At 43.2% G+C, this 12,948-nt stretch overlaps 1 protein-coding gene across 1 annotated transcript; it reads right to left on the reverse strand.

Annotated features, from left to right (window-relative positions):
- Positions 1-11,757: 11,757 nt before the first annotated feature.
- On the reverse strand, positions 11,758-12,693 carry LOC128402661 (olfactory receptor 1009-like). Its single transcript, XM_053366955.1, has one exon. It carries the CDS (start codon positions 12,691-12,693, stop codon positions 11,758-11,760), a length of 936 nt encoding a protein of 311 aa, XP_053222930.1.
- Positions 12,694-12,948: the final 255 nt, after the last annotated feature.

A 12,948-nucleotide genomic window follows, 5' to 3' on the forward strand; every position in this document is an offset into this window, starting at 1 on the left:
ATCATGCTCCAGATAGAAGTGAATCCACAACCTGATTGGCTTACAGTAGAATTCCAGAATTAGCCAATCATGTGCAGCCCATTGTGTAAATAATGTATATAAAGCAGATACTTTGAGGGGACATTCATTCATTCCTCCTCACCACTATGAGCTGAATAAAGAGCATGAAATCACTTTGCAACTCTGAGTATATTTCATTCCCTAAACATTGGCTTTGCTGCCTGGAGTTGATGGAATTTGCAGTCCATTGATGGGGAACCTGTAGCCCTTCAGATGCTGTGGGGCTCCTGTTCCTGTCAGGCCTAGCCAACGGTCAGGGATGATGGGAGTTGTAGTCCACAACCAGATTCCTCCACTCCTGTTGAAGTCTAAAATATCTGTAGGGCACCAGGTCGAGGGAAGGATATAATAGAGTGTTCTTGATGGTATTTGCCAGTTGTTTGGCCACCAGTGAGATTTGTAGCCTGTAAAGCTACAGCCAGGGTTTAACTTAGCACTGCACAAATCTCCAAAAATAGGCTCTCAGCCCTGAGTCTAGAGACTAGATGGCCTACATCCTCCTGCAAGGCCTCTTCAATATATTTTTCTGCACAACAGCAAATGAGACACAACAGCAAATGGAACCTATGCAAGTTCCAGCTCTGATAGCCACGTGTGTGTGTATGTGTATGTGTGTGTGTGTGTGTGTGTGTGTGTGTGTGTGTGAGAGAGAGAGAGAGAGAGAGAGAGAGAGAGAGAGAGAGAGAGAGAGAGAGAAATACACACAACTTAAAAGAGAGAGCTCTTTTCAAATAGTGTGTGACCTGCTATGCCAACTTCGGCAATAGATCAGGACTAAGATAATGAACGTGTACCTCTGTACCATTGTTTTGTGACAACAATGATCTGTTTTGTTTTGTTGAAAAGAATAAAAATATTGCTGCATGTCACCCCAATCTCTGAGTGGTATGAGATACTCAGGGTTCGTGTTTCCCTTGGAATGAGGCATAGTGAAGACTGTGGTGTCTTTAGGATATATGGTTTGTTCACACATATCTACTGTGTATCCTGAGCCTATGATGGATGGGTTCACAGCATTAACACCCAAACAGGGCCCTGGACTCGAACAGAAATCAGAGCAATCTCTCTTGGTTCCCAGTTTGCTGCTCACTCCAAACTCTAAACTCTAGCTTTTTCCTTCTAACGATTCACGAGTTGGGGGGCCTCTCCACCTATTTGCCATCTCACGCAGATCCCCTTTCCTTTGTTCCTCTTAATGGCCCATCACCCAGGTGATCGCCTCACCAGGAAGCTAGCCTGGCTTATATTTTATCACTTCCTGTATCCAGGGATTAGAAGAATTCAGGGGTTAGAAGGGTCTCCTTCTAACCCCTGAATTCCTACATCCCCTCCCCCCAAACTCATAACATGATATATCATACTTTTTTTTTAAAAAAAAGATACACAGAATCCAAGGCCAGCCAAGTTATTTTGACGCCTGAGGTCGAAAAACTTGCAAGTGCTTCTGTCCTGGGCCTTACCTGGCAGTAAAAATACAAGAAAAAATTAAATAACTAATAATATACTGTCCTTTCATTTGCTAGAATTGCAACTGTATTATCACACTTTTAAAATACGATGTTAGCATTGTTTCCTCTGCCCTACCATTATAGCTTCCCGTCTTCTCTATATTTGTTCACCCCCCACCCCCCGCTTTTCTTTCTCTAAGATGTACCTGTCATTATCCTTCATGGACCAGCAGTTTTGTGACAGCCTGGAGAAAATGAGACTGCTGGCATCAGCGAAAAGCCGAGGAAGCCCTAGGGTCTATTTAAGCAGAAACTTCTGGGGCGAACAGGAAATGAATTGGAAAGATCAAGAATGACACAATTGGGGGAAGAGGAGACAGCGGAGACTGAGGTAGAATGAGGTAAGGCAACCTTGGATCCAGCTTTCACACAACAGAGGAGGAGAGAAACCTGATAGAATCAGGCCATATTATTTACCCCATAGGGTAAATGTCTGTGATAGATAGCAAGCACCGGCCTCTGAACCCTGGTTGCTATTTCTCAACTGAAAATGGCAATGTGAGGGATCTTTTGTTGCTCAGGGGAGAAGCAGTGTGTTTATGGTGATGCTCTACCCCTTCTGTATTTACTGCTTTCCCAGCTGCTTTCCTCCACCTGGCACAGAAGATACGCAACCAGGAGGAAGAGGGCTTTCAGGAGGAAGAGTGGTAGGCAGGGTGCGTCTTAAGCCCGCCCTGCTTCTCCCCTGCAAGACACCTCTGCAACTTTGCAAAGGATAATATTGGCCAGTGTGGTGGGACCAGTAGTAGTTGGTGGACTCTGGACTTGGAGGGGTTGCTTGGCAGTCCCAGACGTTGCGTGAGCAAGGCCAACTTGCTCTGGTTTTCTCCCCATCCTCCTCCCTGGCAAAGAGCAGTGGACACGTAAGCAGGGCTGCTCTAGCAAACCTGTGATATAATAAAGGAACATCACAATGTGAGCAATTTGTTGTTATCGTGGCTATTATGGCGTGCCTCTAAACAAATGTCACTTCATTTAGATTATCTTCTCTGTAAGAGCATTGTGGAAGCAATTCTATCCCATGTACACTTGGCCAAGAAGTGGCGCACTGTGTGACCTTGGTCCAGGCACTGCCTCTCAGCAAAATTGCTATGAAGAAAACGTGTCCCCTTGATCTTCTTGGATAAAAGGTGGGATATAATCAATCAATACATTGTTTTCTATTAATCATAATCATGTACATAGAGCCCTGCTGGGACAGCCTGGCATTCTGTTCCTGGCCAGATGCCTATGTAAACTGCAATAGCAGAACTGAGCAATGTTCTGCAGCAAGAGAGCAACCGTGCAACATAATCCTATGGATGTTAAGTCCTTCTGTATTAGATGGCACTTACTCCTATGTTAAGTGTATGAAGAAATCAGATTTTTCTAGCATCCTTTTTACATCTTGCTCCAAGACAGATGATGACAAACAAAAATAGCCAAACAAGCCAGGACGTCTTAGGATTCCCATAGAAAGTTCTCTCACATGCGTGGTACCTGAGAACTCTCAACTAAGTTACTTAGATATAACATCAGAGATATCTGAAATCTTACATATCAATTTAACATGGAATTCATGCAGCTTTTAAGCAAAATCCACACCACATCGCACATGTGTGAATACATTTCTAGTTGGAGAAATGCAGAGTGAGAACATTAATCCCCCCAGTACGATGGGGGACTTTGTGAATCTGTCCAGAGTTTCATAGAATCATAGGATTGTGGAGTTGGAAGACGGCTGAAGTCTCACACATCAAGTTAACACCGCATTTGAAGGCTTTTAAGCAAGATGCACACCACATATTCACAAAGTCTCCCACCGTATTAAAAAACGATTAAAACAAATCACAGTCGCAGCAACAGAGTGGCTCTTAAAACTCACACATACTTTAGATGACAAAGGCTAGAGGTTAAAGGACTCTCCTTCCTTGGATGTTTTAAGCAGAGATTGGATGGCAATATGTCATGAATGCTTTTGATGAGATTCCTGTATTACTGGGTCCCTGCCAACTCTCCCATTCTATGAAGATGTCCCAGCCCCTCCTGGCTCTTGGGTTGGGGCTCTGGTAGGACACCCAGTGGTGGTGGGGGATGATGCCCCTCAATATTGGGGGGCCTGGCCCCCCTGATTCAAAATATTGAGGGGGCTGGAGCCCCCAGCACTCCCTATACCTGGTGCCAGTGCCTCTGACCCAGCCCACTGCAGGGATGTGGCCCCTGCAGGGTTGCCTAGAAGAGAATGTGGCCCTCAGTCAGCATGATGGTATCAGATCTCTTCCCCAACTTGAACCAACAATCCTTTGTGCACAAGGAACAACTGGTATGCAGGAGGCAAGGGCAAGGGCAGGGTGTGTGTTTTCAGGTTCCCTAGTTGATTCTATACAGTTTAAAGTAGCTGAAAAAGACTGCTGTGTTGTGATTATAAGGGGTGATGGCTAGTGCTAGAGGGCTGAGTTGTTACATAGGCATACACTTCTCTGTGTGTTTGCATGGTAATAGTGCTGTCATTTATGCATCTTCATTGTGTAGTCGTCAGTTGCATCTGTTGGTGTGTTTGTGCTGGGCTGACTGTCATCTCTGAGTTGGTTTGACAGATGGATCTTGGCTGGATCTGTATATGATAGTTATTTCTGTATTTTTGGCAGAAAGGCTGCCTTTTATGTATGTGGATTTATGTTAGTTTGTTGAGCCTATCAGTTTGGATATTGACGCTATGCCTCCGGGAGGATTTCCATCGCTGTGTTGACTCTGGGCGGAAATATATGCTGGCAGATTGCATGGGTACCAGAGGGCTGCTCCCTAGCAGACATTTTGTACTTGAAAATGGATTCCCAATAACAAAGTACCCAAATATGTCAGTGAGGAAGGGTGACCCGCTTTAAAAACAAATATTAGTTGAGCCCAAGTAAGAAAAAGTCAGTTTATATCCATGGGATGAGCTCCCTTTGTTAACTGGAAACCCAGCCAGATGTGTTTTTTAAATAAATGATAAATTATTATTATTATTATTATTATTATTATTATTATTATTATTATTATTATCTTGTGTGTCTGATGAAATGGACTGAGGTCCCTGAAACTTTCTGTCATGATAAATGTGCTAGCTTTATAGGTGCCACAAGACTCTGTTTTTGCCACAACAGAATAACACGACTGCTGTTCTGGAACAGTGTAAACAAATATACCTTTTTACTTTTGTTGGAAATTTAGACTGCAAATGGCTCTGGTTACTATCCATTTCTTTGCTTGTCATGTATCGGGCTTTGTATTGATGTTGGGTGAACAGCTTGTCACAGGATATATTTGTGATGTGTCATGATTACTGTACTTTACAGCAGACAAGGGAGTGCAGGCATACAAAGTAATTGGTCAAGCAAACAGTCCCCTCCTAGTCTGACTCACTGACTGCTACGGCTGCTGCTTTTGAGAGAACAAGGTGCTGAGGGTGTATGTGTGGGACCCACACATGGCAACTGAGATCTTTGCAGGGGAGGGCTCTGGAGAGAGCCAGGAGAAGGCATGTGGGTGAACAGGCAACATGCCTGTAAATCCCAGTTGCTGGAAATCACAATCGGGGGCTTTTGCTTCTCATCCAGCAGGGCTCTTCTTATCTTTTTAAGGAGATGAAGGTAATGAGGAGAACTTATGCATTTCACTTTGTGTCAAACACTTGAGGGCAATAAATGGTCTGGCTGAGGGAGCAATGGTGGCACCACAAAAACAGTAGTGGCAGGTGTGGTGGGGCAGAGCCACTCCCCTGGCTGACGTTAGTTTCTCTGCAGCTCACCTGGGCAGCACTGGGATGTGGCTGGGTGGTGGCTACGTTGGGGCTGGAGGAGAGCTCATCAAGGCTTCCTTTTGTGCCCTATTTCCAGGCACAGGCCCACAGTTTAAAGCTCAGTGTCAGAACCCTCTTCCCCCTGACTGGCGCTTCCCCAGTGAAAACCCACTCTTCAGTTCTGCAGAGAACTCAAATTGCTGTTTCTTTTGATTGCTCTAAAGAGTGGGTTTTCCTGGGGACAGCGGCAGGGCAGGGGGAGAGCATTCTGACATGGAGCTTTAAACTGTGGAGCAGCACCATTTAAGTAAGCTACAGCAATGACACTTGTCTTATCCATACTTTCTCTTGTCCTACTGCTTCCCCCCAGGGAAAACTGCTCTTTAGAGCTCAGTCAGAGCAAACAGCAATTCAGGGTTTCCCCAAATTGCCGTTTTGTTCTGATCTTTTGCTAAAGAGTGGGTTTTCCCTTAGAAAAGAGCAGGGCAAGGGGAAAAAACCACTTGGACCCTTGGCTAAAAAGCGTGGGTCAAGCAGAAAATGGCTCAGACCTGTACTTTTGAGGCATGACACAAATAGGTGTGGACGAGCCCACTGCCAGCTGCTACTGACAGTGCTGACTATCTGACGTGGATTGAGGATGTGTGCAGGAAGCTGCTGCACTCAAGTCATTGCCTAAATGTCATTCTCTGGGCATGGTAGGCCAATTGGTGTCAAAGAAAGATAGGATGTTTTTTATGTATGCTACAACAGCAGCAAGGGTTCTACTAGCAAAGTATTGGAAGACACAAGAACTACCCACACTGGAAGAGTGGCAGACGAAGGTGATCGAGTATATGGGACTAGCAGAGATGACGAGCAGAATCCGTGACCAAGGGAAAGAGACGGCGGAAGAAGATTGGAAGAAATTTAAACTTTATCTTAAAAATTCTTGTAAAATTATTGAGTGTTAAAATGTCATGGGTAAAGCATAATAGATTTGCAGCGATAAATGATTGGATAAGAGGAAAGAAAGAGGTTAAAGAAAGGAATTAATAAGTAATCTGGACCAGGGGTTGCTGAAAAAAAAGTTCAAAACAGGGATGCAGGAAAGGGGGGCATGGGGAAGTCGCTGAAATTGGGTACATGAAAAAATTTATGAAATTATACATGTTTATATGTTTTTAAAAAAACAAAAAAAACTAAATGTCATTCTCTAAAGAGCCCGAGGTAGGCCTACTACCTGCTCCTTATTTATTCGTGAGATGTAAGTTGCATGAAGCAACTTAAATCTAATACAAAGATGACATATTTTAATTAAGAACTGTTAATGTTCTGCCACACAAAACAGGCATTTTCTTATGGCTGTGTATACACTATAAATCATGTTTGAAACACATTTCCACCTCAAATAATTCTTGGCACTGTCATTGGTTAAGGGTTGCTGGGAATTATAACTCTGTGAGGGGTAAACGACAGTACCCAGAATTATTTCAGGGGGAAAATGTGCTCTGAATGTGCTCTAAAGGTATAGTGTGTAATTAGCCATAGATAATATCACAAATGTGTTCTTTATTCTGGAGCTCTTTGGGTGACATTTTTAGCTAGGGGTTAACATCAACAAATATCACAGGCTCAGGGAGACAGCATTTGTATCAGCATTTCTTTAGTTGGTGTCATGGACAGGCTGACACATGAAGCAAATGAAATGAATTATTCAATAAAATGACCCACCAAATGAGCCTGAAGAGGGTGGCCTGAATCACTTCCATGACAAGAAGACTCAAGAGATGTTCACATTATTTAAAAGATGGGAACATAATTGATAATTCTGAACAATATAAACAATTCTAGTGTTCAACCACTAAAATGGCTGGATTAAAAACAAGAAGCACTCTCTGGGAAAGAATTGAATCAAAAAGTTTAGTTTCCTTGCAGATTTTGAAAAAATGAAAATGTGAACCCCCATGAAAAATTCTGGAAGCAAACATTGTATAGGTGTGGATCAAAGTATTGCTTGCACCCCCTAAATGGTGGTGGTGTTAATAATAAAAGCAGATCTCACCAAGCTCTGTTCCCTGTGTGATATTTTGGGGCAGCGTGGCAGCTGGAGGAAGCTTTGCTGTGTGTCACAGTCAAAGAAAGCTTCAGCATCTTCTCTTCCAGTTGCCTGACCGCCTTCACCCACGATAGCCCACTTCTTAATGGATGGTGATGAGTGAAATGTTGCCATAAAAGCTGGTGGGCAGCACTGATTGGTCCTGGCTGAAGAACAGATGTCAGGATGGATATAAACATGGGGGGAGATAAAAGAATGACAGCATATTGGTCAGATTCTTCAAAGGGCTCCCTGGAAAACCTTTGTGCCAAGTTGTTTAGTTTAATCTTGAATTCACCCAGAGATGTGCATGAACTTGCACACACCCATTTGTCAGCCTCCAGGCCTAGAGCAGCTCATATCAGCTGCCCTCCGATAAATAAGTTAACAGGGCTGACAGCAGTCTTGGGGTCACATGAGTTACAAGGCTGAAAGTACTGCCTGCCAATGGGTTTCTGTGAGCAGAAAATGTGGTGGTGCACTATTGCCACCTGCTGGACTTCTCTGCAAACAGAAATTCGACAGATTTAGGGCAGACAAGCTTAAATCCCGTAGTGTATTTATTGAACCAGAGGCAGGGGTTCATTATGTCTATCAGTCACAACAGGGCCTGTTGTCTCTGTCATGTGCATTTTGAGTGCTGCTGGTGTCTGAAGTTGTCACCGCTGTTCTCTGGATGCTGGCACAAAATCTTGCTCTTGAGGATGCAGATATGGAGAGACAGTGCCGATTTCCCACCCATTCTTTGTAAGACATTTGCCTAAAATATACTCCCAAAGCGCTGGAATGCTCTGTTTCTCCTTTTGGATCTTGAAAAACCCAGTCACCTAGAGAAGAAACAATGGCTTCTTATTGAGACAAATAATTGGGCTCTTTCTAACATTAAGAACATAAGAGGCGGTTTCCTGGTTCAGGCCAATGACCCACCTAGTCCAGCATCCTGTTCTCACAGTGTCCACTCAGATGCCTATGGGAAACCACTCCTCGCTTTTGTGGTTTTCAGCAACTGGCATTCAGTAGCATTTCTGCCTCCCACTCCGGAGGCGGATCATAGCCATTGTGGCTAGTAACCATGGATAGCTCTCTCCTCCATGAATTATTAGCATAATAATTCTAAAAGCCCTTTTCTGATGAAGTGTGCTCACTGAAGGGCTGTACACTTTTTGATCTGCATGGATTAATATTGTGTACACTGTCCGTGCACTTGTTGAGTGTTACATGTGAATAACTTTATAAGTCCAGCTATTTATGCAGAGTGGCGCACTATGCACTCATTGAATGTAGTATGTGAGCCCACCTTATGGGAGGCCTTAAGGGCAGACTTGATAAACTCTTTGGAATACATTCAGGAACAATTCATGTGCAAAAGTAGCAGCTTATCCATATCCTTATCATTTGGCCCTTCAAGGTCATGGGGCTGTTCACAATCTGGGAAAGAAACTGAAAACTGCAAGCAAGTGGTGCTGATCTGCTTCACGCTAAATGTTGACTTCATTCACATTCCATTTGTTCTGTTCTATCCCAAATAAGGTGATTTAAAAATTGCCAGGGCAGATATTTTTGTTGGCAAGTGTACTAAAAATACTCCTCCTTTCTCACTTTTCTTCCTCGCCTTCATTTGTTTAATTGGAAACCACAAGAACTGAATGAAAAATAAATAGATCCACCAGCAGCTGTTCAGCCCTCTAAAACTCAGGAAACACACACACACACACACACACAGAGAGAGAGAGAGAGAGAGAGAGAGAGAGAGAGAGAGAGAGAGACCCCTTCCTAATACAATCCATTGGAAGAATGATAGCTCAGTTGTGGAATGCATGCTTTTTCATGGGAAAATATTCCTGATTCACATCCAGGTTCTGTAACTTTTTTTTGGGGGGGGGCACAGGACCATATTATATATATATATATATAATATCACATCAAATATATTTCTTTGCACACTCCAGTCTTTTCCTAGCTATAAGTGTAGGATTGGGAAAGCTTTCTTGTTTTATGTGCATATCTTCAAAAAGATTAATGAGGCCATATCTTTAAGTGTTTCTCCTACCAGTCCAGGTAATTCTGAATACAACAGCACAGACGAATACAATATAGGAAAGCATTTTTTAAAAAACAGGAAAACCCAGAACATCATAATTAATTAGGAAGAACCATGCAAAACTCCTCTTCTGCAAAACATTTCGGGTGTCATATCATAAAACTGACCACATGGTCTGCTTTGTGGAAATATTTACTGACATACCTAAACCCCCCCTTCTTTCTTGCAATGAAAAAAGGCACAAAATAGCAGTTATGCTAGTAAATCAGTCATATTGTCCACCCTACAGAAACAATGTTAATTATATTATACAAGCATACCTTTACTTGCATAAAACGGGTTGCTTAAGACAGGCTGAGCATAAAATTGATTAGGCTCTCTTGCTGCAGATTGGCATGCGTTTCTGACTTCTAACTGTTGAACAATAACTGCAACTCTCTGATTGCTGAAGAAAACTTGGTGAGAAACTAGGAGCAATTTTTAATGTGAGAAAGCTAGGAGCTCAATCCTATTAAATTCCTGGGCTGAACATATACTCAGAGGTATCCTTTTGCCTTCTTTAATTCTAAGTGTATGGGTGCCTCCAGATCATCAGTATTTTTGAGGGAGGGATTAAAATGCATACCAGGAAATTAAAGTTTACACAACTAAAGTGGTTTAAAGTGCTCCGTTTCCTAGCACGTCAAATTTTTTAAAAGAAGTTAGAAAGAAAGAAAGACCTTTTCTGGTTCGAAAGAGGACAGGGAACTGCATTGAAAAGTTTGAATTGAATGATTAATTGTAAAACATATGAACACCCTGCAAACAAGTCAGGATGAAAATTCATTGTTATATAACCTTTCCACAAACAAATCAGAATGAATGCTTAGAGAGATCCCATACAATATTACCGGTACTTCCACATGAACTTTGTGCAAACAAATTAGGATGAATACTCAGTAAATAGGTTGCCTGGAGGAGTTCTGTGTCTTGTCAGGTTTAGCGTGTCTCCCACACAAGACACGGAACGCTGGCAGTTTAAGTAGCTGAGGTTTATTTCTCAATAACAGGCTTACAGCAGTCCAGGCTTCTAAAACTCATCCTTCGCCATCAGAGTCAGTTGACTCGACTGGCTTCTGACCCCAACCAAGGCCAGATATACGCCACGTCCTCCCCGGCCTCCTGCTGGCCCACCTTTGCTCTAATTGCTTGCTCCTACTTCTTGGTGATTCAGGTGCAGCCAATTCCTCCTCCCCTGGAGGTGGAGACTCAGGTGCAGCCAATTCTGGAGATTCCTCTCTGCTGGGCATGTCCCTGACATGTTTGTTCCACTATAGGCTTATCCAAACTTACAGTACCTTTCCTCCACTCTTTCCAGGGATGGTGCAAGTGCCCCCCCTTTTTGCTCTGGAGTTTCCCCCACAAAAACCCGCTCTTTAAAGCTGAATCAGAGGAAATGTTGAAAACCCGAGTATGTTTGCCAACTCGAGTTGATGTTTGTGTGTGCCACTTATTTTTATTTATTTATTAAATTTGTATACTGCCCTTCATCCAAAGTTCAATCTTAGAGTTGCCATATTTTAAAAAGCGAAAAAGAGGACGCTATGACGACTCTCATTTTAAATACCCCCACTATATGTAGGCTATAGAAGCTGTGCATATTGCTGAGGGGGGCAGGAGAGGAGAAGAGGAAAGCAAGTCTTCAACCATCAGCTATGTCTATGTCTCATCTAGAAAGTATAGCCAGAGAAATTTGGGCAAATTTTAAAAATCCACCTGGACAGAAAATTTACCCCTGAAAAAGAGGACATGTCCTGGAAAAAGAAGACACATGGCAACCTTAAAGGACATAGAATGTTAATCATCCCAAGGCCAGAATAAAGAGAATGGTTTTTGCCTGGAGCCTAAAGATATGTAATGAAGGCACTAGGCGAGCCTCCCTGTGGAGAGCATTGCACAAACGGGGAGTCACCACAGAAAAGGCCCTTTCTTTCTTTCTTTCTTTCTTTCCTTCCTTCTTTAAAAAAAGTTTATAAGATTTTATTAATACATTACAATAAAAAACTAATCTAAATGAAAACAAAAACAGAAAAAAGAAAAGAAAGAAAGAAAAGCACACAAAACTCCTCTTTCACAGGTAAATCCTAACTTGACCAACACAGAGAAAGGTGAACCCTCCCAGCTCTCACGTGGGAACTTCCCTTCCTTCTCCCAACCTCCCACCCTGGGAGATCTTCCCTTCCATGCCAACAACAATCCCAATTACATCACACAAACCTGAAGTCTAACCACCTCAGGCTTAAGAAGGAGTCCTAGGACAGGCCCACTATTTTCATAGGAACCCCTTTCTCCTGATTACTCTCTTTACAGCATCTTTCACTTCTTTGTTCTTTACACTGTAGATCAAGGGATTCAACATTGGAATCACAACTGTGTAGAACATGGAGACCATCTTGTCCTGATCTTCTGAGAAGCTGTTGCTGGGCTGTACCACATAGATAAAGAAGAGGGTCCCGAAAAAGATGGAAACGGTGGTGAGGTGGGAGAAGCAGGTAGAGAAAGTCTTACGCCGGCCCTCTGCAGAGCGGATCCTCAGGATGGCAGCGAGGATGTAGATGTAGGAGATGACGACAAGAGAACTGCTGAGAGTGCCCAGTGTGCAGGACATGGCAAAGAGCACTAACTTGTTGATATGTGTGTCTGAGCAGGAGAGCGATATCACTGCAGGGATGTCACAGAAGAAGTGATTGATCTTGAACTGACAGAAGGTTAACTGGAAAGTTAAGGCTGTGTGTGTAATGCCATTTAGTAGCCCCACACAATAGGGGCCAGCCAGCAGCTGGAGACAAACTTTCCTAGACATGATGACCTTATACAACAGTGGGTTAGAAATGGCCACATACCGATCATAGGCCATTGAAGCCAAAAGGTAACATTCGACACCCAAAAAGAAGCCAAAGAACCACATCTGTGCTGCACACCCGGGCAAGGAAATCATTTTGCTCCCTGCAACAAAATCCATCAACATCTTAGGGGTGACAACTGAAGAATAGCAGAGGTCCACAAAGGACAAGTTGCTGAGAAAGAAGTACATGGGGGTGTGAAGCCGGGAGTCAGTCCTGATTAAGAGGATCATCCCAAGATTTCCCACGAGGGTGATGAGGTAGACCACTAGGAAGAATATGAAGAGGAGGATATGCAGCTCTGGAGAGCCAGCAAAGCCCAGAAAGATAAATTCATGCACCATGGTGTGGTTTACACTGGCCATTCACAATGTCTGCGTAGAAAAGTAGAAGCTAAGTTCCACTATAGTGCAGGGAATGTAGATGAAATACAGGCTGTGAATGCAATAGGTTGTGAGGAGGGGATTTGCCACAGCTCATGCTCTGCATAAAGAAAGTCCCTGATTCAGTTCCTGGAGTCTCAGTGAAAAAGAGAATCAGGCTGCAAATGACATGGAAGGTGTCTCTGTGCTGGTGGAACACAGAGAGCTGCTGCTGGTCAGAACAGACAAAATAAAGAA

The sequence above is a fragment of the Podarcis raffonei genome, chromosome 1 (genome assembly GCF_027172205.1).
Source record: "Podarcis raffonei isolate rPodRaf1 chromosome 1, rPodRaf1.pri, whole genome shotgun sequence".
Classification (NCBI taxonomy): Eukaryota; Metazoa; Chordata; class Lepidosauria; order Squamata; family Lacertidae; genus Podarcis; species Podarcis raffonei.

Bases quoted from the DNA above. Each gene is read 5' to 3' on its own strand.
- LOC128402661 (XM_053366955.1), bottom strand. From the start codon at position 12,693: ATGGCCAGTGTAAACCACACCATGGTGCATGAATTTATCTTTCTGGGC.